Source organism: Balaenoptera musculus, chromosome 8, assembly GCF_009873245.2.
Source record: "Balaenoptera musculus isolate JJ_BM4_2016_0621 chromosome 8, mBalMus1.pri.v3, whole genome shotgun sequence".
NCBI classification, from domain to species: domain Eukaryota; kingdom Metazoa; phylum Chordata; class Mammalia; order Artiodactyla; family Balaenopteridae; genus Balaenoptera; species Balaenoptera musculus.
The window spans coordinates 4,953,508-4,979,448 of record NC_045792.1 but is presented as its reverse complement, the minus strand read 5'-3'; the positions used below and the strand labels follow the sequence as shown (position 1 = coordinate 4,979,448).

At 36.7% G+C, this 25,941-nt stretch overlaps 1 protein-coding gene across 9 annotated transcripts in view; it reads right to left on the bottom strand.

The window, feature by feature from the left end:
- ARHGAP32 (Rho GTPase activating protein 32) overlaps window positions 1–25,941 on the bottom strand; it is a 277,525-nt gene that overhangs the window by 85,376 nt on the left and 166,208 nt on the right. For all 9 annotated transcript variants that reach the window (XM_036859505.1, XM_036859507.1, XM_036859508.1 and 6 more), the window contains 4 exons: window positions 22,960–23,046; window positions 4,326–4,463; window positions 2,167–2,259; window positions 1,149–1,271 (listed from right to left, as the gene is read on the bottom strand). In XM_036859505.1, coding sequence (XP_036715400.1) covers window positions 1,149–1,271; window positions 2,167–2,259; window positions 4,326–4,463; window positions 22,960–23,046 — 441 coding nt within the window. The remainder of the gene's footprint in view (window positions 1–1,148; window positions 1,272–2,166; window positions 2,260–4,325; window positions 4,464–22,959; window positions 23,047–25,941) is intronic.

The window sequence follows — 25,941 nt, the reverse complement described above, 5'->3', positions numbered from 1 at the left end:
TCTATTAATACATTTAGCGAGCGCTTACCATGTGCTGGGCACTGTGCTAAACATTTGACATATCTTATTTCATCATATAGGAAAGCTCTAAGATGTCTACAATTACTGGGTTATTCTTAGTACATGTAAAACTGAATGACAACTACATTTCTTTTAATAGATGGTTCAATATAACATTCCCACTAAATAGCTGACTTTCTTCACTTTAAAAGACAAACTAATGAGTTTGTACAAACTTTTACAAAATTGTAAGTATGAAAATGGCAATAATAGTTTTTAATAATATATTTAAAGGAAGTTGTATTCTTCAATCAAAATAACTGATGATCTCTGTGATAAACCAGTTAAGCACTTCAGAGCAATGTTGCTAATGTACACAATATTGCTTTAAGAATTTTTTTTGTATATTCACAACTAATTTTTCCAGTCACGAAAGTCCTCTTCACAAAACCATATTTGCTAACAGACATGGTATCTTTCAAGACCAAGGATTCCTTTGTGTATAGAGCTAAAAATTTAGTTTGAGAACAGTTTGAATTCTATACAGTAAAAATTTACACTTTGTTTCCTCTTAAACTGAATAACTGCCAGCATTTTCTTTGGTCTCTCATCAGCCAATATTAAAGGAAGAAACTTAATTCTCCTCCTTTTGCATCTGATAGCAAGAAATGTTCATTTCACTTTTCATCTGGTCTTTACCTCAATCTATGAACAATGAGAAGAAAGTATCACTGGGTATTGTTTTTAGGTGCTAAAAACACACAGACAAAAGAGGATTTGGCTTTCAAGAAGCTCACAGAGACAAACAGGAGAACAATTATGATTGAATGTAGTAAGTGACATATCAGAGATAAGCCTTGAGAACAGCTCAGAATGACGTTCAGTGCAGGTTCTGGGGGGTATGTATTTCCATGGAGTAGAGGGAAGGAGATCAAGGAGACTTCCTAGAAGAAATGGGAGACATTTAAGCTGGATTTTCAAGAATGAGTACAGTCATTAAAATAAAAATAGATGGCATGCCAGGCGGAAAGACAATGATGCACAGAAAAACCTGGTGCTTTTCATTAAGGAAATGATTGCAACAGTTAAAATTGAGGCTAGAAAGAGAGCAGGGACTGAGCTAACACACGGCAGCTTTAGTCACTTACCTCTAAGGTCAATTCATCCGGGGCCCGAGCAGTGTACCTCTTGATAACATGGGCAGCACCAACAGCAGGAGTGTTAATGGATGATTCTTCATGAACTAGAAGGTGATTTCCCTTATTATCAATCTGTAACAAAGAAAATGTACTATGAGATGGGTAAAGACATGGGACTTGCAAGTTTCTTTGTGTATCTATGTAATTCAACTTGACTTAGAAAAACCATAACCCAAAGAATATTAAAAAAAAAACCAAACTCACCACTTATTGAGTACTTACTATATGCCAGTCATTGTATTATACATATAACATACACACTTTAATCTTCATAACTCTAAAAGATACTTATCATCATTACCAACACTTAAAGATGAAGATGCTAAAGCTAAAAGAGGTTATGTAAATTATGAGAGATTAAATAATTTGTCCCAGATCACACAGCCAATAATGAAGAACCAAGATCTCAGGGCAAGTTGGCCTGGCTCTAAGGTCTATATTCTTTCTACTTTTCATTGCCTTCCCAATTTCCACTGAGAGGAGAGAATAATGTAACTCTATATATGCAAATTAAGGAGAAAAACCTAACCTATTGACAGGAGGATACTCTATCACTCAAGACATTCTTAAATCAGACTCTTTAAAAGGTTAATTGTCTCTTGTTCATCAATGACTAAAAACTATTTTCAGTTACTAAGCCAATTAAATATATATATATACATATATATACACATACACCTTGCTAAATGTATATACATTAATATATCAATATTATTTAATATATTAAATACAAAAATAACAGGTGTCATTGTGAGTCATAAAATAATATTAAAATTAGCTTCCTGGATTATCAAAGAAAGATTTGAGATGAAAAATATTTAATGTATCACATATCTATCTTCCAGAAGAGGAGAATAAGCGCCATTTATTCAATTCCTGAAACTCAACAGCTATGAAAATTAATATTAAATTTCTTAAGTAGATAATTTAAAAATTAACTTTAATAAAAGATGAACTGGATTAATACCTCCATCCAAGTAAGGGCAGGTCCACAATTGATCTTGTTGCCAGCAATAGCTGAAAGGCGGGACAGGTAAGCCATAAGCATCTGAGTGACTGACTAAAGAAAAAGAGAAGATTCAGTGGTAACAGAATAAAGATACTACACTCTTTGTCAAAGAAACTGGTCTAAGTTGGTTGTTTCTGGGAGAAAAAAAATCTGCAGATTTTTATGCATTTTCATAGTTACGGAGGTTCTTCACAGAGGCTTAACAGTTCCATGAACTGACATTACAGGCACTTACATAACTTCCTGTCTGGTGCAGAACTTTCACTTTAGCCCCTCATCATCAGGGCTCATACTACTGTACAGCTTCTAATTTGGTTGCCTTCTCTTTCTATTTTTGTATTGAAAGTGTAAAACGATAGCAGAGACATACTTGCTTTTCCACCCGGCTTCCCCCTGCTACTCTGAAATGCTTTCTTCAAGGCCTGCTGCAGTCTTCACACACCCAGCCATGGCAGGACAGTTCGTACGTGATCCTACACCACGAGTCAACGGATGGGTCCGGGAATGGGACCCAACATTAGCTGACCTAACAGGAGTTGCTGCAGGAATTAGGAACCGTGACACAAAATTTCAGCTCAGTCTGGCTGCTGTCTTAAAAATAAATGAGAACCTGGCCCCTGTTGGGAGTGGTCATGCTCTGAGACAGTCTGAGAAAGAAATACACAACAGACAAGGCAGACAGGGAAAAGGAGGCAGAGAGACGTCCAGCCTTTCTATGGTACGAAAGGATCTGCGGTTTGAGGACATTCCTGAGGTTTGAGGACATTCCGTGTCGCGGTGTCAGTTCTTGCATGACTGCAGTCTCCACTCTGCCCTCACTACGTGATCGCCTGGGAATTAACTATAGATGTGAAATGGCTTCCCTTCAGGACTTCCACTGTTTTCAGGCATCCACTGTGGCTGCCAAGGAGTCTAACGCCAATACGTTTCTTGTTCCGTTGAGAAAAACCTTGTTTTTGCTCTCCGGAAGCCTTTTGGGTTTCCTCTCTGTTTTGGCATTTTGAAATTTTACCACAATGTTTCTAGATGTGTGTCTTTTCACTTATTATATTTAGCACTTAATGGGCCCATTTAATCTGAAAACAGGCCCTTTTTTAATTTAGGGGAATTTATTATATTTTTAGTTACTGCCAACCACTCTCTCCTCCTATAACTCCTACAAGAGGAACAGGAACTTGGAGGAACTTCTGGATCTATTCTCTGTGATTCCCAACAATTCTCTCACAACTTTGTATCCCTTTTGGGGCTGTGTTCTTACAAAGCTGGCCCTTCCTGCTCACTAATTCTCTCTTCATCTATGTCCATTTTGCATGTAGTCCAGCTGTTAAGGTTTGCTATTATTAAAATTAATTTTAAAAACCACATGTTCATTTCTAAGATCTCTGATTATTTTATTTTTTAAAACTCTGTTCTCATTCCGTGAATGTGACTGCCTCACTTTCTCTCTGAGGGTGATAATCATGCTTCTGAAAGCCCTCTGTTTGCTCTTCTGTTACTTTGTTTATTCGGTTTTCACATTGAAGATTTCTAGTTTATCTGTCCCTCTGCAGTCCTCCTGTACAAGTTTCTTATGCTGTATTTTCTTGCCCCCATAAATCTCATCCCATCTACTTTCAAAGATTCCTCACAAGTTTTGATTCCCTGATGGTTCTTTTTACTTTCTGATGTTATAAAAGAATCTCTTTCCTCTTAAATTAAAAAAAAAAACTCTTATATTTTTACTAGAAATTTTTGGCAGGAGTGGAAATAAGTGCATGGACACAGCCTGCCATCATAAACTGAGTAAACAGCATCATTTGAATACACATTTCTTTGATTATTAGTGAGGTCAACATTTTTCCATATTTTTGCTTCTATATTTTGCATTCTCTTTGAAAAATGATCTGCTCATATATATTGCCCATTTATATATTAAGATACGAGATTCTTCTTATAAAATTATACACTGAACCTATTTCAATTCGAAATATCTTAACAGCATTACTAATTTTTCAGTTAAGAAATAATTAATCCCACGAATCTTCCTGAGTGCTCAATATAAGCTTTTATTTAGTATACTGGCAAAAAAAATTCTGCTAATTTATAGTGATTACTTCTGCAAAGTACTGAATGCTTACCTCTAGACTGTCCTTCAGGGCCTCAGAACGGGGAAGCTCTGAGAGCTGGGAGAATCGTCGGTCATAAATACACAGATGAAGATGTTTATCAAGTACCCGAAAGTCTTCATAACTTCTTTTAACGATCCAACTTTTGCCCTATGAGTAAGAAAAAAAAAAGACTCCTATAATTTGTCTCTATTAGGAATGGTTAGGAACCAGGATTTGTTCCGTAACGATATGTTATTCATGAGATTTTATATTTACTAATTAACTTGACAATAAATAGTTAAACTCCAAAACCCTACAGTGAGTTATATTACATTAAAATGTCAAAAATGGAAAATAAGCTAGAACTGTCCACTAAACCTCTTCCTACCACTGATCAAGCCCACTGGCTCTCCTTGGGAATAATAACTGGTAGATGGGAAGATAGCATGTGACCTTAAACCCACAGAAAGAACCATAAAATGATTTTGTGTGGGAGAATATTACCAGAAATTAAAGAAAAATAAAACCAGGTCACTGATCAGTTACCATGAACATTTCTGTGACTGAAACTGGAAATACACTGAAAATTAATACTACTGAAATTTCATCTAGAAGCATTTGGTGTGCATATATTATCTAGAGCCCACTATATCTCCCCACTTCTCAGTCTTTCTTCCTTTCCTTGCCTAAACTCACAAGCTCATTAGAAATGAAAATCTGCTCACAGAGCATATTTATTAAACACTGTCTTCTAAGTTTCTCTTGAACCTATCACTTTGTAGCCCGAGCTTTATTAAGGACCGACATCATTTCTGACCTCCTTGCTTTTGATCTTCTCCCCCAACACAAAATACAAAGTTTGTCAGGTCACACTGACAAAAGGCCTTCAAAAGCTCCCGTGGGCAGTAATGGTGAGCTGGTCCCCACTCCACACCATTTGGTTTGACAGTTCAATCCACTTTTACATGGAGGCTTTCATCTCATAGCAATCTGGAGGGGCCGGGAGACAAAGCAACCATCTCCGAATTGCAAGAAACATCTCTGCTGTAGCTCTTTTCCATCTGCCTCCGCCAGACGGGGCAGGAGCAGAAGGTACCATTCCATGGGAGAGGTGCTGAATTCTAAACACAGGTATGTCCATAACTAACAGGATAAACTTGTCTAGTCCTACTGTGGACTGCAATTCTCCATTACACAGACGGAAAGCAATACCACCTCCCTCTTTCAGAGGGCTGTTAGAATGAAATAAGAGAACAGATGTGTCAGATATTTTTAAAGAACAGTCTCCTGGTTCCTATTCTACGAAATGCTAGTTCAATAAATCTGGAATGAGATCCAGTTAATCTGATGAGCAGCCTGAGTTGGGAACCGCTGCCCCACGAGATTAAGTGCAAACATACTTGCACATATCAGGGCTTGCATCATCTGGGCCTCTCTAAATTTGCAGTGTGATCCCACTCACTACTCCTCCATGCCGTGTCTTTGCTTCCAGTTATGCTCAATCACTTGCATTTCTTCCATGTGTGAAATGTTCCCTTTCTTGCCTACATGATTTTTAAGTGCTCTTCTTCTACTATGGAAAGTTGTTCTTTTACTCTTCGCTCAAGTAAGCTCCTTTGTTTTTTCAGTTCTACCACTGCCTTCTACCCAAAGCATTCCTGAGTGACAACAGGTGGTTAAATACTTGTTCCTTTGGAATGGCAAAAATAAAAAATAAAAATGAACAACAAAGCAGAAAAAAAGAAAAACAACTTATCGCATAGTTGCAAATATTTTTTCTTTCACATTTCAAAAATTATGCAACACTTCAAATATCAGAAAATTACAAAAATTAATTTAACATATGTATATCTCCATCACAGAGATTAAACAGATGTCGACTTTTTATTTCAAAGCTCTGGATATTTTAAATTGAAATATAGTTGACTTACAGTATTATGTTAGTTTCAGGTGTACAGCAAAGTGATTCAGTTATACTATATTATTTTTAAAATTATTTTCCATTATAGGTTATTACCAGATATTGAATATAGTCCCCTGTGCTATACAGTAAATGCTTGTTGCTTATCTATATTATGTATAGTAGTTTCTATCTGTTAATCTCATACTTCTAATTTATCCCTCTCCCCCTCCCTTTCCCCTTTGGTAAGTATAAATTTGTTTTTCATGTCTGTGAGTCTGTTTCTGCTTTGTATATAAATTCATCTGTATTGTTTTTTAGATTCCACATATAAGTGATATCATACTTTCTCCATCTAACTTACTTCACCTAGTATATTCTCTAGGTCCATCCATGTTGCTACAAATGGCAATATTTCATTATTTTTTATGGCTAAGCAATATTCCATTGTATAAATATACCACATCCTCTTTATCCATTCACCTGTTGATGGACACTTAGGTTGCTTCCATGTCTTTGCTATTGTAAATAATGTTGCTATGAACATTGGGGTGCATGTATTTTTTGAATTAACGTTTTCTCTGGGTATATGCTCAGGAGTGGGATTGCTGGGTCATATGGTAGCTCTATTTTTAGTTTTTTAAGGAACCTCCATAATGTTCTCCATAGTGGCTGTATCAATTTACATTCCCACCAATGTGCAAGAGGGTTCCCTTTTCTCCACACCCTCTCCAGCATTTATTATTTGTAGACTTTTGATGATGGCCATTCAGACAGTAGTGAGGGGATACCTAATTTTTTTAAAATTTTAATATTAATTTTTTTGGGGGGTATAATTGTTTTACAATGTTGTGTTAGTTTCTACTGTACAGCTAAGTGGAGTTCCTGTGCTATACAGCAGGTTCTTATTAGTTATCTATTTTATACATATTAGTGTATACATGTCAATCCTAATCTCCCAATTCATCCCACCCCACCCCCCGTTTCTCCCCTGGTGTCCATATGTTTGTTCTCTACGTCTGTGTCTCTATTTCTGCCTTGCAAACAGGTTCAACTGTACCATTTTTCTAGGTTCCACATATGTGTGTTAATATACGATATTTGTTTTTCTCTGACTTACTTCACTCTGTATGACAGTCTCTAGGTCCATCCACGTCTCTACAAATGACCCAATTTCATTCCTTTTTATGGCTGAGTAATATTCCATTGTATATATGTACCACATCTGCTTTATCCATTCATCTGTTGATGGGCATTTAGGTTGCTCCCATGACCTGACTATTGTAAATAGTGCTGCAATGAACATTGGGGTGCATGTGCCTTTTTGAATTATGGTTTTCTCTGGGTATATGCCCAGTAGTGGGATTGCTGGGTCATACGGTAATTCTATTTTTAGTTTTTTAAGGAACCTCCATACTGTTCTCCATAGTGGCTGTATCAATTTACATTCCCACCAACAGTGCAAGAGGGTTCCCTTTCCTCCACACCCTCTACAGCATTTATTATTTGTAAATTTTCTGATGATGCCCATTCTAACTGGTGTGAGGTGATACCTGACTGTAGTTTTGATTTGCATTTCTCTAATAGTTAGTGATGTTGAGCATCTTTTCATACGCCTGTTGACCACCTCTATGTCTTCTTTGGAGAAATGTCTATTTAGGTCTTCTGCCCATTTTTTGATTGGGTTGTTTGGTTTTTTTTGATATGAAGCTGTATGAGCTATTTATATATTTTGGGTATTAACCCCTTGCTGGTCACATCGTTTGCAACTATTTCCCCCATTCCATAGGTTGTCTTTTCATTTTGTTGATGGCTTCCTTGCTGTGCAAACGCCTTTAAGTTTGATTAGGTCCCATTTGTTTAATTTTGCTTTTATTTCTTTTGCCTTGGGAGATGGTCCTAAGAAAATATTGTTATGATTTATGTCAGAGAATATTTTGCCTATGTTCTCTTCTAGGAGTTTCATGGTGTCATGTCTTATATTTAGGTCTTTAAACCGTTTTGAGTTTATTTTTGTGTATGGTGTGAGGCAGTGTTCTAACTTCACTGATTTACATGAGGCTGTCTAGCTTTCCCAACACCACTTGCTAAAGAGACTGAAGAGACCTCTGCCCATTTTTTAATCAGAGTGCTTTTTGCTATTGAGTTGTAGGGGTTCCTTGTATATACTGGATATTAACCCCTTATCAGATACGTGGTTTGCAAATATTTTTTCCCATTCCACAGGTTATCTTTTTACTTTCTTGATGCTTTCCTTTGCAGTTCAGACCTTTTAGTTTTTTTGTAGTTCCACTTGTTTATTTTTGCTTTTGGAATCAGATTTTAAAAAATCATCACCGAGACTGATGTTAAGGGGAATACTACCCGTGTTTTCTTCTAGGAGTTTTATGGCTTCAGGTCTTACACCTAAGCCTTTAAACCATTTTGAGTTAATTTTTGTGTATGGTATAAGTCTATTTTCATTCTTTTGCATGTGGTGGTCCAGTTTTCCCAGCACCATTTATTCAAGAAACTGTGCTTTCCCCATTGTATATTCTTGGTTCCTTTGCTATAAACTAAGTGACCATATACGTGTGGGTTTATTTCTGGGCTCTCTATTCTACTCCATTGATTATTTTTCTGTTTTTATGCCAAACCATACTGTTTTGATTACTATAACTTTGTAATATAGTTTGAAATCAGGGCACATGATACCTCCAGTTTTGTTCTTCTTTCTCAAGATTGCTTTGAATATTTGGGGTCTTTTGTGGTTCCAAACAAATTTTAGGGGTGTTTCTTCTATTTCTGTGAAAGATGCCATTGGAATGTTTGTAGGGATTGCACTGAATCTGTAGATTGCTTTGGGGAGTATGCACATTTTAACAATATCAATTATTTCAATCCACGAGCAAAGAATTATCTTTCCATTTATTTGTGTAATCTTCCATTCCTTTCAGCAGTGCCTTACAGTTTTCAGTGTACAGATCTTTCACCTCCTTGGTTAAATTTATTCCTAGGTATTTTATTATTTTTGATGCAATTGTGGGATTGTTTTCTTAATTTCTCTTTCTGATAATCTGTTATTATAGTTTATAGAAATGGAACTGACTTTTGGTAAGAAGCTTGAAGCTTTCCAACTAAGATCAGGAACAAGGCAAGGATATCTTCTCTCATCACTGATTTAAAACACTGTGCTGGAATTCCTAGCTAATGCAGTAAGACAGGAAAAGGAAATAAAAGATATATAGATTGGTAAGGAAGAAATAAAACTGCCTTTGTACACAGATGACATGATCATCTAGGTAGAAAATACAAAACAAAACAAAACAAAAACCATCTACAACCAGTAAGTGATTATAGCAAAGTAGCAGGATACAAGGTTAATATACAAAAGTCAATTGCTTTCCTATATACCAGGCAATAAATAAGTGGAGTCTGAAATTAAAAATACAATACCATTTACATTACCACCCCAAAAATGAAATACTTAGGCATAAATCTAACAAAATATGTACAAGATCTATATGAGGAAAACTATAAAACTCTGGTGAAAGAAGTCAAAGAACTAAATATGGACAGATATACCATGTTCACGGACAGGAAGACTCAGTATTGCCAAGATGTTAATTCTTCCCAACTTGATCTACAGATTCACAATCCTTCCCCAGCCTAAACCCCAGCAAGTTATTTTTCTGAATATTGACAAACTGATTCTAAAGTGTATATGGAGAGGCAAAAGTCCCAGAATAGCTAACACAATATTAAAGAAGAAGAACAAAGTTGGAGGATTGATGGTATGTAACTTCAAGACTTACCATAAAGCTACAATAATCAACACAATATGGTATTAGGAAAGGAATAGACATATACATAAATGGAACAGAATAGACAGCCCAGAAACAGACCCACCTAAATACAGTCAACTGATGTTTGACAAAAAAGCAAAGGCAATACAATGCAGAAAAGATGGTTTTTTTCAACAAATGGCGCTGGAACAACTGAACATCCACACACAAAAAAATAAATCTAGACATAGAACTTACATCTTTCACAAAAACTAACTCAAAAAGACCTTAGCATAAAACACAAAACAATAAAACTCTTAGAAGATAACATAGGAGAAAATATAGACAACCTTGGGTTTGGTGATGACTTTCTTTAGATACAAGAGCAAAGGCACAGTCCATGAAAGAAAGAATCGATAAGCTGGACTTCACTGAAATTAAGATTTTCTGCCCTGTCGAGAGAATGAAAAGACAAGCCACAGACTTGGGAGAAAATATTGGCAAATAACATATCTACTGATAAGGGATTTTAACCAAAATATACAAAGAACCCTTAAAAATCAACAATAAGAAAACAAACAACTGATTTTAAAATGGGCACCTCACCAAAAAGATGAGGTGATGATACAGATGATAAATAAGCATATGAAAGGATGCTCCACACCATATGACATCAAGGCAAGGCAAATAAAAACAAGAAGATATCACTACACATCTATTAGAGTGGCAAAAATCCAGAACACTAATAACACCAAATGCTAGAGAGGATGGGAAGCAACAGGAACTTTCCTTCACTGCTGGTATGAATACAAAATGGTACAGCCATTTAGGTAGACTTTTCAGTTTCTTACAAAATTTATCATACTCTCAGCACAAGATCCAGCAATTGCACTCCTTGGTGTTCACCCAAATGAGCTGAAAAGTTATGTCCACACAAAACCTGCACACAAAGGTTTACAGCAGCTTTATTAAAAGCTGCCAAAGCCTGGAAGCAACCAAGATGTCCTTTAGCTGGTGAATGGATAAATGAACTGTGGTACATCCAGACAATGGAATATGACTCAGCACTAAAACAAAGTAAGTATCAAGCCATGAAAAGACATGAAACTTAAATGCATACTGCTAAGTGAAAGTAGTCACCCTGAAAAGGCTACATACTATATGATTCCAACCATATGACACTGTAGAAAATACAAAAGTATGGAGAAAATTTAAGAAAAAAATCATTGTTTGCCAGGGACGAGGGGGAAGTGAGAGATGAATAGGTGGAGCACAGGAGATTATAGGATGGTGAAACTATTCCACATACTATAATGGTGGATACACATTATAAATTTATCCAAACCCACAGAATGCACAACACCATGAATGAACCCTTAATGACAATGGTACGTCAATGTAGGCTCATCAGTTGTAACAATGTACGACGTTAGCAGGGGAATGTCCATAGTGGAGGAGGATGTGCATGTGTGAGGACAAGGGATACGAGGGAACCTTGTACTTCCACTCAATTTTGCTGTAAACCTAAAATTGGTCTAAAAAAAAAGTTTATTAAATTTATAAAAAGTAATCATGGTCTCTTCTCTCTATAGAGTCTTGCTGAAAGAAATAAATATCAATAAGCAACCACATAAAGGAAATAAAATTCAAAGCCTCAAAAGGTAAGTACTGGGGACTGGATTTCAAAATTCATGTCTTCATACATCAATAAACTGATTTCTTTCAACTTCTAAAAACTGTTCTTGTGCTAGTAAAAAGTCTGCGTTTTTATACAGATTTACATGCAGGAAATTAAAACCGTAACACGTAATTTGCAAATTCTCTCAAACTGTTTTAAAGTCACTGAGTAAAATTCTAAAAATAGTAAAATACCTATCTTTTCAGTAGATGTGGAAGAAAAACTTTAAATTTCATATGTAAAAAAACAACCTTAATCATGGAATTTCTAAATGGGCTGAATAAAGTAAATGATCAGAGTATTTCAGAAGTTCAATTATTTTATGAAGAACAGGACAAAAAATTCACTATATACATCTGTCTAAATTTTAATTTGTGGCTAATTTATAACCTTAATAATTATTACTATCAAGTAAGTATTGCTCTCCAAGGATAACAAAAATCAACAATTCTTAACAAGGCTCATAAAGAAGAATGAGAGAAAAAGAAAAATACCAGTGTATATAGGATCAAATTTCTAAGACAAAATTTTGTTCTTCTTTCTTTCATTCATTCACCAGATATTTACTGAGCACCTACATAGTACCAAGCCCTGGAGTGAGCATTAGAGATACAACAGAGAAAGTACCATCAAACCTCTGACTGCTTAGAATTTATTTCTAGTGAGGAAAAAAATACTTTTTAAGTTAATAAATACATAAATAAAATAATGATACTTTTGTGCTATGAAGAAGTGATATCTAACCTGCCTCCTGAGAACTGAGCAAGCACCAGACACAGCAACTGTGTGTGTGAATGGAGTGACGAGCTGACCAAAAGGTCAATGCCTTGTTGCAGGAAAAAACTCAGGGTCTTTTAGGAACTGACTGAAAGCTAGTGAGACCAAAGCGTAGGAGTGAGAAGATTGTCCCATGATGCTTAGAAAAAGTAGGCAAGGTCCAGATCCTGCACGGCCCACACAGGCCTTGGTAGCAGTTTGGGTTTAGTTTTAAATTCAATGGAAATCTACTGAAGAGTTTTAACCATGAGAGTAACATGTTTAAATTTACATTTTACCTCATTCTGGCAGTTGAAGGGTTATAATCAAGTACAGGGTGCAAACGCAGATGCTATCAACAATGGCCTAACAAGATACAGCGTTTGAGATATAGCTTGGTAATAATAGAGGTGGAAAGAGTTAGACAAAATCTACACATACTTGCGGTCCTTTCTGAGAAGAACAGTCTTCACCCATGTCCTCTGAAGACTCTTTTATCATGAGAAAGTATATCATGCAAAAGAATTAGTACTATGAATTAATTGTATGTATGATGAAGTTCAGTGAAAAGAAAGACCTGATTTAAATCTCAGCCTGGCCTTATCCCAAATAGGGGACTTTACACAAGTTACTTAACACCTACGAACAGCAGTTTATTCTTCTACATAATGGGAATAGTAACACATGTATTTCAGAGAAAAGTTTTTAGGTTTAAATAAGAATGTTTGCGACCTGCTTATATTCAATACATTGTGTTCATACACAGATGCTCTTCAAACGTTAATAATCAACTCCACCCCCTTAGTAACAACATATTCTAAACCGACCAAGTGGAGGAGTTATTTAATACCGAGGAATGCATTTCTGATGGTGGAATTTCAAGCATCAGAGTACAGGAGATATTTTGAGACAGAAAAGCATTCCCCTAAAACCAACTGTTTACTCCATCAACGGGGACGTAAAGAAGCTTTCACATGACTGTAAATATTTTTTTGAACATCTTTATTGGAGTATAATTGCTTTACAATGGTGTGTTAGTTTCTACTGTAGGACAAAGTGAATCAGCTATACATATACATATATCGCCATATCTCCTCCCTCTTGCATCTCCCTCCCAACCTCCCTATTCCACTCCTCAGATGGACACAAAGCACCGAGCTGATCTCCCTGTGCTATGCGGCTGCTTCCCACTAGCTATCTATTTTACATTTGGTAGTGTATATATGTCCATGCCACTCTCTCACTTTGTCCCAGCTTACCCTTCCCCCTCCCCGTGTCCTCAAGTCCATTCTCTACATCTGCGTCTTTATTCCTGTCCTTCCCCTAAGTTCTTCAGAACCTTTTTTTTTTTTTTTTAGATTCCATATATATGTGTTAGCATGCAGTATTTGTTTTTCTCTTTCTGACTTACTTCACTCTGTATGACAGTCTCTAGGTCCATATATATATATGTGGCACATACATGTGGCATATATGTAGCACATTGTATATATGTGCCACATCTTCTTTATCCATTCATCTGTCGATGGAAACTTAGGTTGATTCCATGTCTTGGCTATTGTAAATATAGCTGCAATGAACATTGTGGTACATGACACATTCTGAATTATGGTTTTCTCAGGGTATATGCCCAGTAGTGGGATTGCTGGGTCGTACGGTAGTTCTATTTTTAGTTTTTAAGAAACCTCCATACTGTTCTCCATAGTGGCTGTATCAATTTACATTCCCACCAACAGTGCAAGAGGGTTCCCTTTTCTCCACACCCTCTCCAGCATTTATTGTTTGTAGATTTTTGGATGATGGCCATTCTGACTGGTGTGAGGTGATACCTCACTGTAGTTTTGATTTGCATTTCTCTAATGATTAGTGATGTTGAGCACCCGTTCATGTGTTTGTTGTTAATCTGTATATCATCTTTGGAGAAATGTCTATTTAGGTCTCCTGCCCCTTTTTGGATTGGGTTGTTTGTTTTTTTGATATTGAGCTGCATGAGCTGCTTGTATATTTTGGAGATTTATCCTTTGTCAGTTGCTTCATTTGCAAATATTTTCTCCCAGTCTGAGGGTTGTCTTTTCGTCTTGTTTATGGTTCCCTTTGCTGTGCAAAAGCTTTTAAGTTTAGTTGGGTCCCATTTGTTTATTTTTCTTTTTATTTCCATTTCTCTAGGAGGTGGGTCAAAAAGGATCTTGCTGTGATTTATGTCATAGAGTGTTCTGCCTATGTTTTCCTCTAAGAGTTGTTTTTTTTTTTTTAAAGAAATTTTTTTTTTTTTTACTACTACTTTTTAATTAATTAATTTATTTATTTATTCATGGCTGTCTTGGGTCTTCGTTTCTGTGCAAGGGCTTTCTCTAGTTGTGGCAAGCGGGGGCCACTCTTCATCACGGTGCACGGGCCTCTCACTATCACGGCCTCTCTTGTTGCGGAGCACAGGCTCCAGATGCGCAGGCTCAGTAATTGTGGCTCACAGGCCCAGTTGCTCCGCGGCATGTGGGATCTTCCCAGACCAGGGCTCGAACCCGTGTCCCCTGCATTGGCAGGCAGATTCTCAACCACTGCGCCACTAGGGAAGCCCCCTCCTCTAAGAGTTTTATAGTGTCTGGCCTTACATCTAGGTCTTTAATCCATTTTGAGTTTATTTTGGTGTATGGTGTTAGGGAGTGCTCTAATTTTATTCTTTTACATGTAGCTGTCCAGTTTTCCCAGCACCACTTATTGAAGAGGCTGTCTTTTCTCCATTGCATATTCTTGCCTCCTTTATCAAAGATAAGGTGACCATATGTGCATGAGTTTATCTCTGGGCTTTCTATCCTCTTCCATTGATCTATATTTCTGTTTTTGTGCCAGTACCATACTGTCTTGATTACTGTAGGTTTGTAGTATAGTCTGAAGTCAGGGAGCCTGATTCCTCCAGCTCCACTTTGCTTTCTCAAGGTTGTTTTGGCTATTCGGGGCCGTTGTGTTTCCATACAAATTGTGGAATTTTTTGTTCTAGTTCTGTGAAAAATGCCATTGGTAGTTTGACAGGGATTGCACTGAATCTGTAGATTGCTCTGGGTAGTATAGTCATTTTCACAATGTTGATTCTTCCAATCCAAGAACATGGTATATCTCTCCATCTGTTTGTAACATCTTTAATTTCTTTCATCAGTGCCTTATAGTTTTCTGCATATAGGTCTTTTGTCTCCTTAGGTAGGTTTATTCCTAGAAATTTTGTTCTCTTTGTTGCAATGGCAAACAGGAGTGTTTCCTTAATTTCTCTTTCAGATTTTTCATCATTAGTGTATAGGAATGCAAGAGATTTCTGTGCATTAATTTTGTATCCTGCTACTTTACCAAATTCATTGATTAGCTCTAGTAGTGTTCTGGTAGCCTCTTTAAGATTCTCTAAGTATAGTATCATGTCATCTGCAAACAGTGACAGCTTCACTTCTTCTTTTCCTATTTGGATTCTTTTGTTTCTTTTTATTCTCTGATTGCTGTGGCTATAACTTCCAAAACTATGTTGAATAACAGTGGTGAGAGTGGGCAACCTTATCTTGTTCTGATGATAGTGGAAGTGGTTTCAGTTTTTCACCACTGAGAATGATGTTGGCTGTGGGTTTGTCATATATGGCCTTTATTATGTTGAGGTAAGTTCCCTCTGTGTCTACTTTCTGGAGGGTTTTTATCATAACTGGGTGTTGAATTTTGTCAAAAGCTTTTTCTGCATCTACTAAGAAGATCATATGGTTTTTCTTCTTCAATTTGTTAATAAGGTGCATCACATTGATTGATTTGCACATACTGAGGAATTCTTGCATTCCTGGGATAAACCCCACTTGATCATGGGGTATGATCCTTTTAATGTGCTGCTGGATTCTGTTTGCTAGTATTTTGTTGAAGATTTTTGCATCTATGTTCGTCAGTGATATTGGCCTGTAGTTTTCTTTTTTTGTGACATCTTTGTCTGGTTTTGGTATCAGGGTGATGATGGCCTCGCAGAATGAGTTTGGGAGTGTTCCTCCCTCTGCTGTATTTTGGAAGAGTTTGAGAAGGACAGGTGTTAGCTCTTCTCTAAATGTTTGATAGAATTCGCCTGTGAAGTCATCTGGTCCCGGGTTTTTCTTTGTTGGAAGATTTTTAATCACAGTTTCAATTTCAGTGCTTGTGAATGGTCTGTTTTTATTTTCTATTTCTTCCCGGTTCCATCTCAGAAGGTTGTGCTTTTCTAAGAATTTGTCCATTTCTTCCAGGTTGTCCATTTTATTGGCATATAGTTGCTTGTAGTAATCTCTCATGATCCTTTGTATTTCTGCAGTGTCAGTTGTTACTTCTCCTTTTTCATTCTAATTCTGTTGATTTGAGTCTTCTCCCTTTTTTTCTTGATGAGTCTGGCTAATGGTTTACCAATTTTGTTTATCTTCTCAAAGAACCAGCTTTTAGTTTTACTGATCTTTGCTACTGTATCCTTCATTTCTTTTTCATTTATTTCTGATCTGATTTTTATGATTTCTTTCCTTTTGCTAACTTTTGGTTCTTTTTGTTCTTCTTTCTCTAACTGCTTTAGGTGTAAGGTTAGGTTGTTTATTTGAGATGTTTCTTGTTTCTTGAGGTAGGATTGTATTGCTATAAACTTCCCTTTTAGAACTGCTTTTGCTGCATCCCATGTTGTGTTTTCATTGTCATTTGTTTATAGGTAGTTTTTGATTTCCCCTTTGATTTCTTCAGTGATTTCTTGGTTATTTAGCAGTGTATTCTTTAGCCTTTATGTTTCTATTTTTTGCAGTTTTTTTCCTGCAACTGATATCTAGTCTCATAGCGTTGTGTTGGAAAAAATACAATTTCAATTTTCTTAAGTATACCAAGGCTTGATTTGTGACCCAAGACATGATCTATCCTGGAGAATGTTCCATGAGCACTTGAGAAGAAAGTGTATTGTGCTGCTTTTGGATGGAATGTCCTATAAATATTAGTTAAGTCCATCTTGTTTAATGTGTCATTTAAAGCTTGTGTTTCCTTATTTATTTTCATTTTGGATGATCTGTCTATTGGTGAAAGTGGGGTGTTAAAGTCCCCTACTTTGATTGTGTTACTGTTGATTTCCCCTTTTATGGCTGTTAGCATTTGCCTTATGCATTGAAGTGCTCCTGTATTGGGTGCATTATTATTTACAATTGTTATATCTTCTTCTTGGATTGATCCCTTGAGCATTAGGCAGTCTCCTTCTTTGTCTCTTGTAATAGTCTTTATTTTAGAGTCCATTTTGTCTGATTTGAGAATTGGTACTCCAGCTTTCTTTTGATTTCCATTTGCATGGTATATCTTTTTCCATCCCCTCACTTTCAGTCTGTATGTGTCCCTAGGTCTGAAGTGGGTCTCCTGTAGACAGCATATATACAGGTCTTGTTCTGTATCCATTCAGCCAGTCTGTGTCTTTTGATTGGAGCATTTAATCCATTTACATTTAAGGTAATTATCGATATGTATGTTCCTATTACCATTTTCTTAATTGTTTTGGGTTTGTTATTGTAGGTCGTTTCCTTCTCTTGTGTTTCCTGCCTAGAGAAGTTCCTTTATTTAGCATTTGTTGTAAAGCTGGTTTGGTGGTGCTGAATTCTCTTAGCTTTTGCTTGTCTTTAAAGGTTTTAATTTCTCCATCGAATCTGAATGAGATCCTTGCTGGGTAGAGTAATCTTGGTTGTAGGTTTTTCCCTTTCATCACTTTAAATATGTCCTGCCACTCCCTTCTGGCTTGCAGAGTTTCTGCTGAAAGATCAGTGGTTAACCTTATGGGGATTCCTTTGTATGTTATTTGTTGCTTTTCCCTTGCTGCTTTTAATATTTTTTCTTTGTATTTAATTTTTGAGAGTTTGATTAATATGTCTTGGTGTGTTCCTCCTTGGATTTATACTGTATGGGACTCTCTGTGCTTCCTGGACTTGCTTGACTATTTCTTTTCCCATACTAGGGAAGTTTTCAACTATAATCTCTTCAAATGTTTTCTTAGTTCCTTTTTTTGTCTCTTCTTCTTCTGGGATACCTATATATTCAAATGTTCGTGCGGTTAATGTTGTTCCAAAGGTCTCTGAGACTGTTCTCAATTCTTTTCATTCTTTTTTCTTTATTCTGCCCTGTGGTAGTTATTTCCACTATTTTATCTTCCAGGTCACTTATCCGTTCTTCTGCCTCAGTTATTGTGCTATTGATTTCTTCTAGAGAATTTTTTATTTCATTTATTGTGTTGTTCATCAGTTTGTTTGCTCTTTAGTTCTTCTAGGTCCTTGTTAAACGTTTCTTGTATTTTCTCCATTCTATTTACAAGATTTTGGATCATCTTTACTATGACTACTCTGAATTATTTTTCAGGTAGACTGCCTATTTCCTCTTCATTTGCTTGGGATGGTGGGTTTTTACCTTGCTCCTTCATCTGCTGTGTATTTGTCTTCTCATTTTGCTTAACTTACTGTGTTTGGGGTCTCCTTTTTGCAGGCTGCAGGTTTGTAGTTCCCATTGTTTTTGGTGTCTGCTCCCAGTGGGTAGGCTTGGTTCAGTGGGTTGTGTAGGCTTTCTGGTGGAGGGGACTGGTGCCTGTGTTCTGGTGAATGAGGATGCATTTTGTCTTTCTGGTGGCAGGACCATGTCCAGTGGTGTGTTTTGGGGTGTCTGTGAACTTCTTATGATTTTAGGCTGCCTCTCTGCTAACGGGTGGGTTTGTGTTCCTGTCTTGCTAGTTGTTTGACATAGGGTGTCCAGCACTGTACCTTGCTGGTCGTTGAGTGGAGCTGGGTCTTAGCATTGAGATGGAGATCTCTGGGAGAGCTTTCGCCTTTTTTTATTACATGGGGCCCAGAGGTCTCTGGTGGACCAGTGTCCTGAACTTGGCTCTCCCACCTCAGAAGCTCAGGCCTGACACCCGGCCAGAGCACCAAGACCCTGTCAGCCACACAGCTGGTTAGTCATGGCACAGTTGGGACAAATTTAGGCCTCCTGACTGACAGTCCATTTCCTTCTAATGTAAATATTTATGAAAAACTTGATCTTCAGAAAAAATAAACTATTATACATTGATGAATTCTGGTAAATACAAAGGTAGTTCATACAATTCAACTTCAATAAGAACCATTCATTTCAACTTCTCTAAAGCTTACTATGGAACAATAAAATACTAAGTATTTCATTAAGCAACAATTATTCTTAAACCAACAAAACTATACTCAGAGGGGGAAAGATCAGAACAGAATTTTCATTAGGGCACATGTTAGAATAAATTCTTGCAACAGCTAGGTTTAAATTAGTCATTTTAAAATTAACACTTAGGGGCTTCCCTGGTGGTGCAGTTGTTAAGAATCTGCCTGCCAATGCAGGGGACACGGGTTCAAGCCCTGGTCTGGGAAGATCCTACCTGCCGCAGAGCAAGTAAGCCCGTGCACCACAACTACTGAGCCTGCGCTCTAGAGCCAATGAGCCACAACTACTGAGCCCGCGCTCTAGAGCCAATGAGCCACAACTACTGAGCCCACATGCCAGAAATACTGAAGCCTGTGTGCCTAGAGCCTATGCTCTACAACAAGAGAAGCCACCGCAACAAACAGTACCCCCCACTCGCCGCAACTAGAGAAAGCCCACATGCAGCAACGAAGACCCAACGCAGCCATAAATAAATAAATAAATAAATAAATAAATTTATTTAAAAAAATTAACACTTAAAAACTGATGTTTTTAAACCAGACTATTTGCCTCACAGAGGTTTTAAGAATTAAATGATATGCTGCATGCCATAATACTTGTGTACTAGACATATAAGTGATCAAAAAATGCCTACTGAATTTGGATCTATGCAGTATGGAAGATATGGCTTACATTTCTGGGTTCACAATTTAAAAAGAAATTAAAACTATAAAAGGCAGAGACAAAGACTCCATTACAAGATTCAAAGGTAATACCTAAAGAAATCAGTATCACTTAACCTACAGAAAGGAAAAAGATCACAGCTGTTTAATTAGACACTTTCTAAGATAAAAGAACAAGCGAAGAAAGTGGGTTAAGATGAAGGACCAAGAATTTTGGTTAAATAAAAAAAATTTCAAGTGCACATTATTAAAAATTAGAAATTAGCAAAGATATGAAATATGAAATTGGCTTCTATAACGAACAGATTACAGGGCGTAAGCGTGATCGTATCTCATCTGAAGATTAAGCAATCTCTAAAGTCTGTTGTAGATTGCAAATTCCAAGGTGATGCAAGAAAAGCTGGCAATCAGGAAACTGAAGCCCTTAGTAGCTCCTGCTAAGATTTCATATAGCTTAGGAAAGCAACTTCCATAATTTGGGCCTCAACTTCTTCATTTGCAAAATTAGAAGGTTTGATTGTGAGTCTCTCTTGGTTATAAAAAAAAAATGATTCTAGTTTAATGTGGTTTATGGCTGACATATATGGCAGGAATACAGAAGGTAAGCCATGAGAACATATCAATGATTACTTACAGTGTGAGGCAGAGGAGAAACGTGATAGCATTATGACAATGCAGTAAATTACTACTTTCATGTAGTAAATAGTATAACAAGTAGTCTGAAATTTTTTAAGCAGCTTGACAAGATATTTACAACCAGGAAATAGCCTTAATTATCTAGGTCACTAATTCATGGAGGCATAATCAAGTAACGATTATACATTTTAATGTATGGTACCAAAATACCATGCTTACCTTTTGAAGGTCATTTTTTAAGAGCAGCACAGGTATTTTTTTTTTTAACATCTTTATTGGAGTATAATTGCTTTACAATGATGTGTTAGTTTCTGCTTTATAACAAAGTGAATCAGCTATACATATACATATATCCCCATATCCCCTCCCACTTGTGTCTCCCTGCCACCCTCCCTATCCCACCCCTCTATGTGGTCGTAAAGCACCGAGCTGATCTCCCTGTCCTATGTGGCTGCTTCCCACTAGCTATCTATTTTACATTTCGTAGTGTATATATGTCCACAGCACAGGTATTTTTGACATTATGTTTTGCTTATGAGAATAAAAATATTTGCATTGTCAGAACAAATGGAAATCACTGGTAAGAAGAGAAGATGCTAAAAGGTGTAGGTTTTAGATGGAATAATAAGTTCATGACTCACATGTCAATCATGTACTCTAGATAAAGAAAATATGTTTTATATCCCTGTATTAGCAATGGTTCATCATAAAAGCATTTGATATTTTCACTTAAAAATTAACTCACCAAATAGAAGCATTTTTATGAAATATGACATGAAACAGTGATTCAGAGCTGCCCACTTCCTCAAAGGAACCAAGATGACATACAGTAAAACATGTATAAATGATATGTAACTTTGAACATATATATACAAGCTAAGTTCAATTTCCAATCTCATATTCTCTCACCTACAAATAAAAGCACTTAATTATAAAAGGTTTGCCCTTAAAGTCACACCAAGACTAAGAACTTAAGTATTTCCCATATGATATAGCCATTAGACTTTTCCAGATTATTTAATTTTTAATTTCAGGTACATGAATAATACTTTTTGGAAAAAAAACCCCATAAACTCCCTTATCTTACTCTCTCAAAGAAAACTAAAAACTTTGTACATAAGAAAGCTTTCCTCGAAAACACTTGCTTTACAATGACTAGTTCAAAGATAGGCAAGAAGGCTCAATGAACAAAGAATAAATAAAGAAACTAACTGCTTACTTGATGGAGGAAATAATCAATGCTACAAATGACATATTTTAAATCTCATTAGGAGCAAGTCATGGTAATTACCACCAAAAAAGTTCTAATACTAAGAGTTAAGAAATAGCACACTTCTGAAATATACACACATTGTTGTTACACAACAGCAGAACTTACCATCTTGGTTAGAAAAGTGCGCACCTGATGCAGACACTACTTAGTCTGCTCTTTTATTGTAATATGTGACCCGTAGCTGACTCATTTAATCTCATCATCAATAAACAATATATTTCCTTTACTCTTTTTTTTTTTTAAAGGATTTTATTTATTTATTTTTATTTATTTATTTGACCGCACTGGGTCTTCATTGCTGCGCGCAGGCTTTCCCTAGTTGCGGCGAGCGGGGGCTACTCTTTCATTGCGGTGTGCATGCTTCTCATTGCAGAGCACAGGTTTTAGGTGCGCGGGCTTCAGTAGCTGTGGCTCGCGGGGTCTAGAGCACAGGCTCAGTAGTTGTGGTGCATGGGCTTACGTGCTCCACGGCACGTGGGATCTTCCTGGACCATGGCTCGAACCCATGTCCCCTGAATTGGCAGGTGGATTCTTAACCACTGCGCCACCAGGGAAGTCCTATTTCCTTTACTCTTACAGGAAGAATTTTCACTTACGTTTGTAAATTAAATATCTATTAAATTGACTCTATTAAATTGATTGTTTCAACTCTGAGTATATGCAGAAATGCCAATATGAATGGGAGAAAGAATAAAATAAAACATCTGTGTTACCACAGTCAATGTTATTTGTTCATATTTATTCATTCATTTATTCAATGTTATTCATTCATATTTAATTCTCATTAAATTTTATGTGAAATGGAGAACACATCCACAAAATTACCTGACAAGCAATGTGCACGAGGTAGACCAGCTCTTTAGATTCACAGCCATTTTTTGTTACTTCATTCTGTTCTTCTGAAAGTGAAAGCTACGTCAAAGAAGAAAGGGCAAAAGAGAGGAAGAGAAAGTCATGATTAATGAACAAAATAAAATAAGCATTCAATAATACCTGTCCCTCCCATCAACTTAATGTAAGATATGCCTTATAATAGAACTCTGTTGCTTAAAGCAGATAAAATGAGGAATTCAGGATTTTTAAAAAATATTTTTCTACTTGAAAAAGAATAGATACATGTATATGTATAACTGAATCACTTTGCTGTACACCTGAAACTAACACAACATTGTTAATCAACTATACTCCAATATAAAATAAAAATTTAAAAAATAAATAAGAAATTTAAAATACGTTTCGAAAAATTTTCTTTGTAGCTTATATCTAAACTAGCACAACGGTATAACAGCAGTAAATAAAATAGTACATTCATTCCAAAGCAGGCCTTCACGTCCCTGAGGTACAGCACAAATGTGAAAGGAAGGCATTCAGGCGGGCCCTGAGAGACAGCGTGACCGGTGGTCTAAACGAGCTCAGGCTCTATTACGGAGACTGCACACTGGCTGCCCAGAGAACAGGTTGGGCCCGCAGACACATTTTATTTCAGACTCACCATGCAGGTCTGAACACTGGATTTCATTTTATTTTTATTTGAACCAGCAGCTAACATTTAGAAACTAAGCAGTTTCATATGAAAAATACAGATTTCTGACTTCTACCGAAAAATCTGAAAATCTGAACTACTAGACCCATATTCTCACACGGGCAACAAGTGGCTGGAGCTAAGTGACCACCCCCCTCTGAATGAGGCAAGAATTCTCCCAGAGACTTTGTCACAGAAGTGATTACTCTCTACTTTTTAGTCAATAGCTAGGTTGAATGTTAGGTGTCATCTATCATGCTACTTGCTTTGTTATTTTTTTACACCCTACTCACTTCACTCATTTATTTACATTTATTTACATCCTTCCCATCTAGGGATGTGAATTTGCAAACTCAGCTCCAGATACAGACAATCCTGAGTTCAAAAGTGCCACCAACTGGTTATATAATGTTGACCTACCTACTTAATCTCTCATCTGGAAAATGGGAATGATATAATAACACCTATTCTCAAGTTCATTAAATGAGATAATGCATTTAAAGTGTTTACCAAGGTGCCTGGCACTCAGTAAGTACTTAATAAACATTACCTATCATTATAGTTAATATTATAAGAAATATAAAGTTGATGAGAATATAGTCTCTATTTTTTGAAAGCAGTATCACTGGAAGTATTAAAAAAGAAAAAAAACAAAAAACTCCTGGTATTAAGTAGGAGAAGTTCAGAGGATAATGATCATTCTCACACTAGCCAAAAAATAAGCCAGATTAACTACAAAATGAGTTTTTTAAAAAGTGAAAAGAAACCTACACAAACTAAGTTGCAAACAGGGACAAGACTTTCCTGAGACAGAAGAGATTCGTATGGATGTGCTCAGACACCTGGCAAAGACGCAGGAGGATAAAGAACCTGCCTTAGACACGGTAAGGAGAAACCAGCCAAACCCCAACTGACTGCATGTGGACTGGAGTGACAGATAAACTAAAATTCCAAGGAGCACCATCAACACCTACCCAGCAACTGACTCCCACAGGTATTCACTGAGTGGACACAGTCAGTACACCAACGGCGGGGCAGGGGGACAGAGCAGGAGAACTGAGAGATACGAACCCATGAAGTGTGTGGAGTCTCCCCAAGCACGAGGCAGCACAGTGGAGATGGAGAGAAGGCAAGAGAGCTGAGAAAGATCCTCTGAGGCTCTCGGGGCATTTAACAACTGGTGACTGGAGGTGGCACAGAAAAGCTGAGAGAAACCCCACTGAGGCATCGCGGGTGCTATAAGAGTATAAGGCAGCTACACACTAGGACCTGGGCAAGGGTAGCCGGAAGAGAGCACTTGTTGGCGCAAAAAGCTGGGGAGCAAAGAGAACTAACAACCAGGTGGGTTGCTCTGCCTCAGTTCAGAAAACTACGGGCTTAGCAGTAAAGCACAAAGAGATCTCACCAATTTTCACTTTTCCCTGCTGAAAAAAAAAAACTTCCTGAACCTACACTCAAAATATTTAGAAGTAATGATAAACTAAAGCAAAGTTGCCAAAGGCCAGGTCTATATCAGCCATAGGTCAGTTTGACTCAGGGCCCCATCAAACATGACTAACATAATCTACCACAACAATCTAACAGAATGGAAAAAGAAGGGATATGCCCATTCCTGAAGACAAAAATTATTGACTTTAGTCTCTACTGTCTCTTATATAACATATTTGGCATAAAAAATTACAAAACATACATGGAAGCCAGAAATTGTGATCCAAGGTCAAGAGAGGAAACAGGATAAGGGACAGACACAGAAATGGCCCAGATATTGAAATAATAAAAAGAATGTAAATTAATTATGGTAGAAATTCTAAAATTTAATCTGAAAAGATAATATGTAAGAATATAAGAATACAGGGAATCCTAGCAGAGACTGATCTACAAATATATTAAAAAGAAATGCTAAAAATAAAACTATGATGTCAGATATTAACAGCAAACTGAACACAGTAAATGAAAGAATCACTGAACTTGAAAACAGGTCAACAGAAAGTATCCAAGCTGAAAAAAAATAGAGAAAAAAAGAATGACCAAATAAATAAATAAATAAATAAATAACAGTACAGTTAAGATCTCTGAAAGAATACCAAACAGACAAGCAATATGTACAACTGGCATACCACAAGGAAATGGGATTGGAATGGGGCAGATAAGTATTTGCTGAGACAACAGATGAGAACTTTCTAAAACAGGTGAAAGATACCAACTAACAAATTCAAGAAACAGTGAACCCCAGATAGCACAAATTTCAAAAATCACTACTAGGCATATCATAATCACACTTTTGA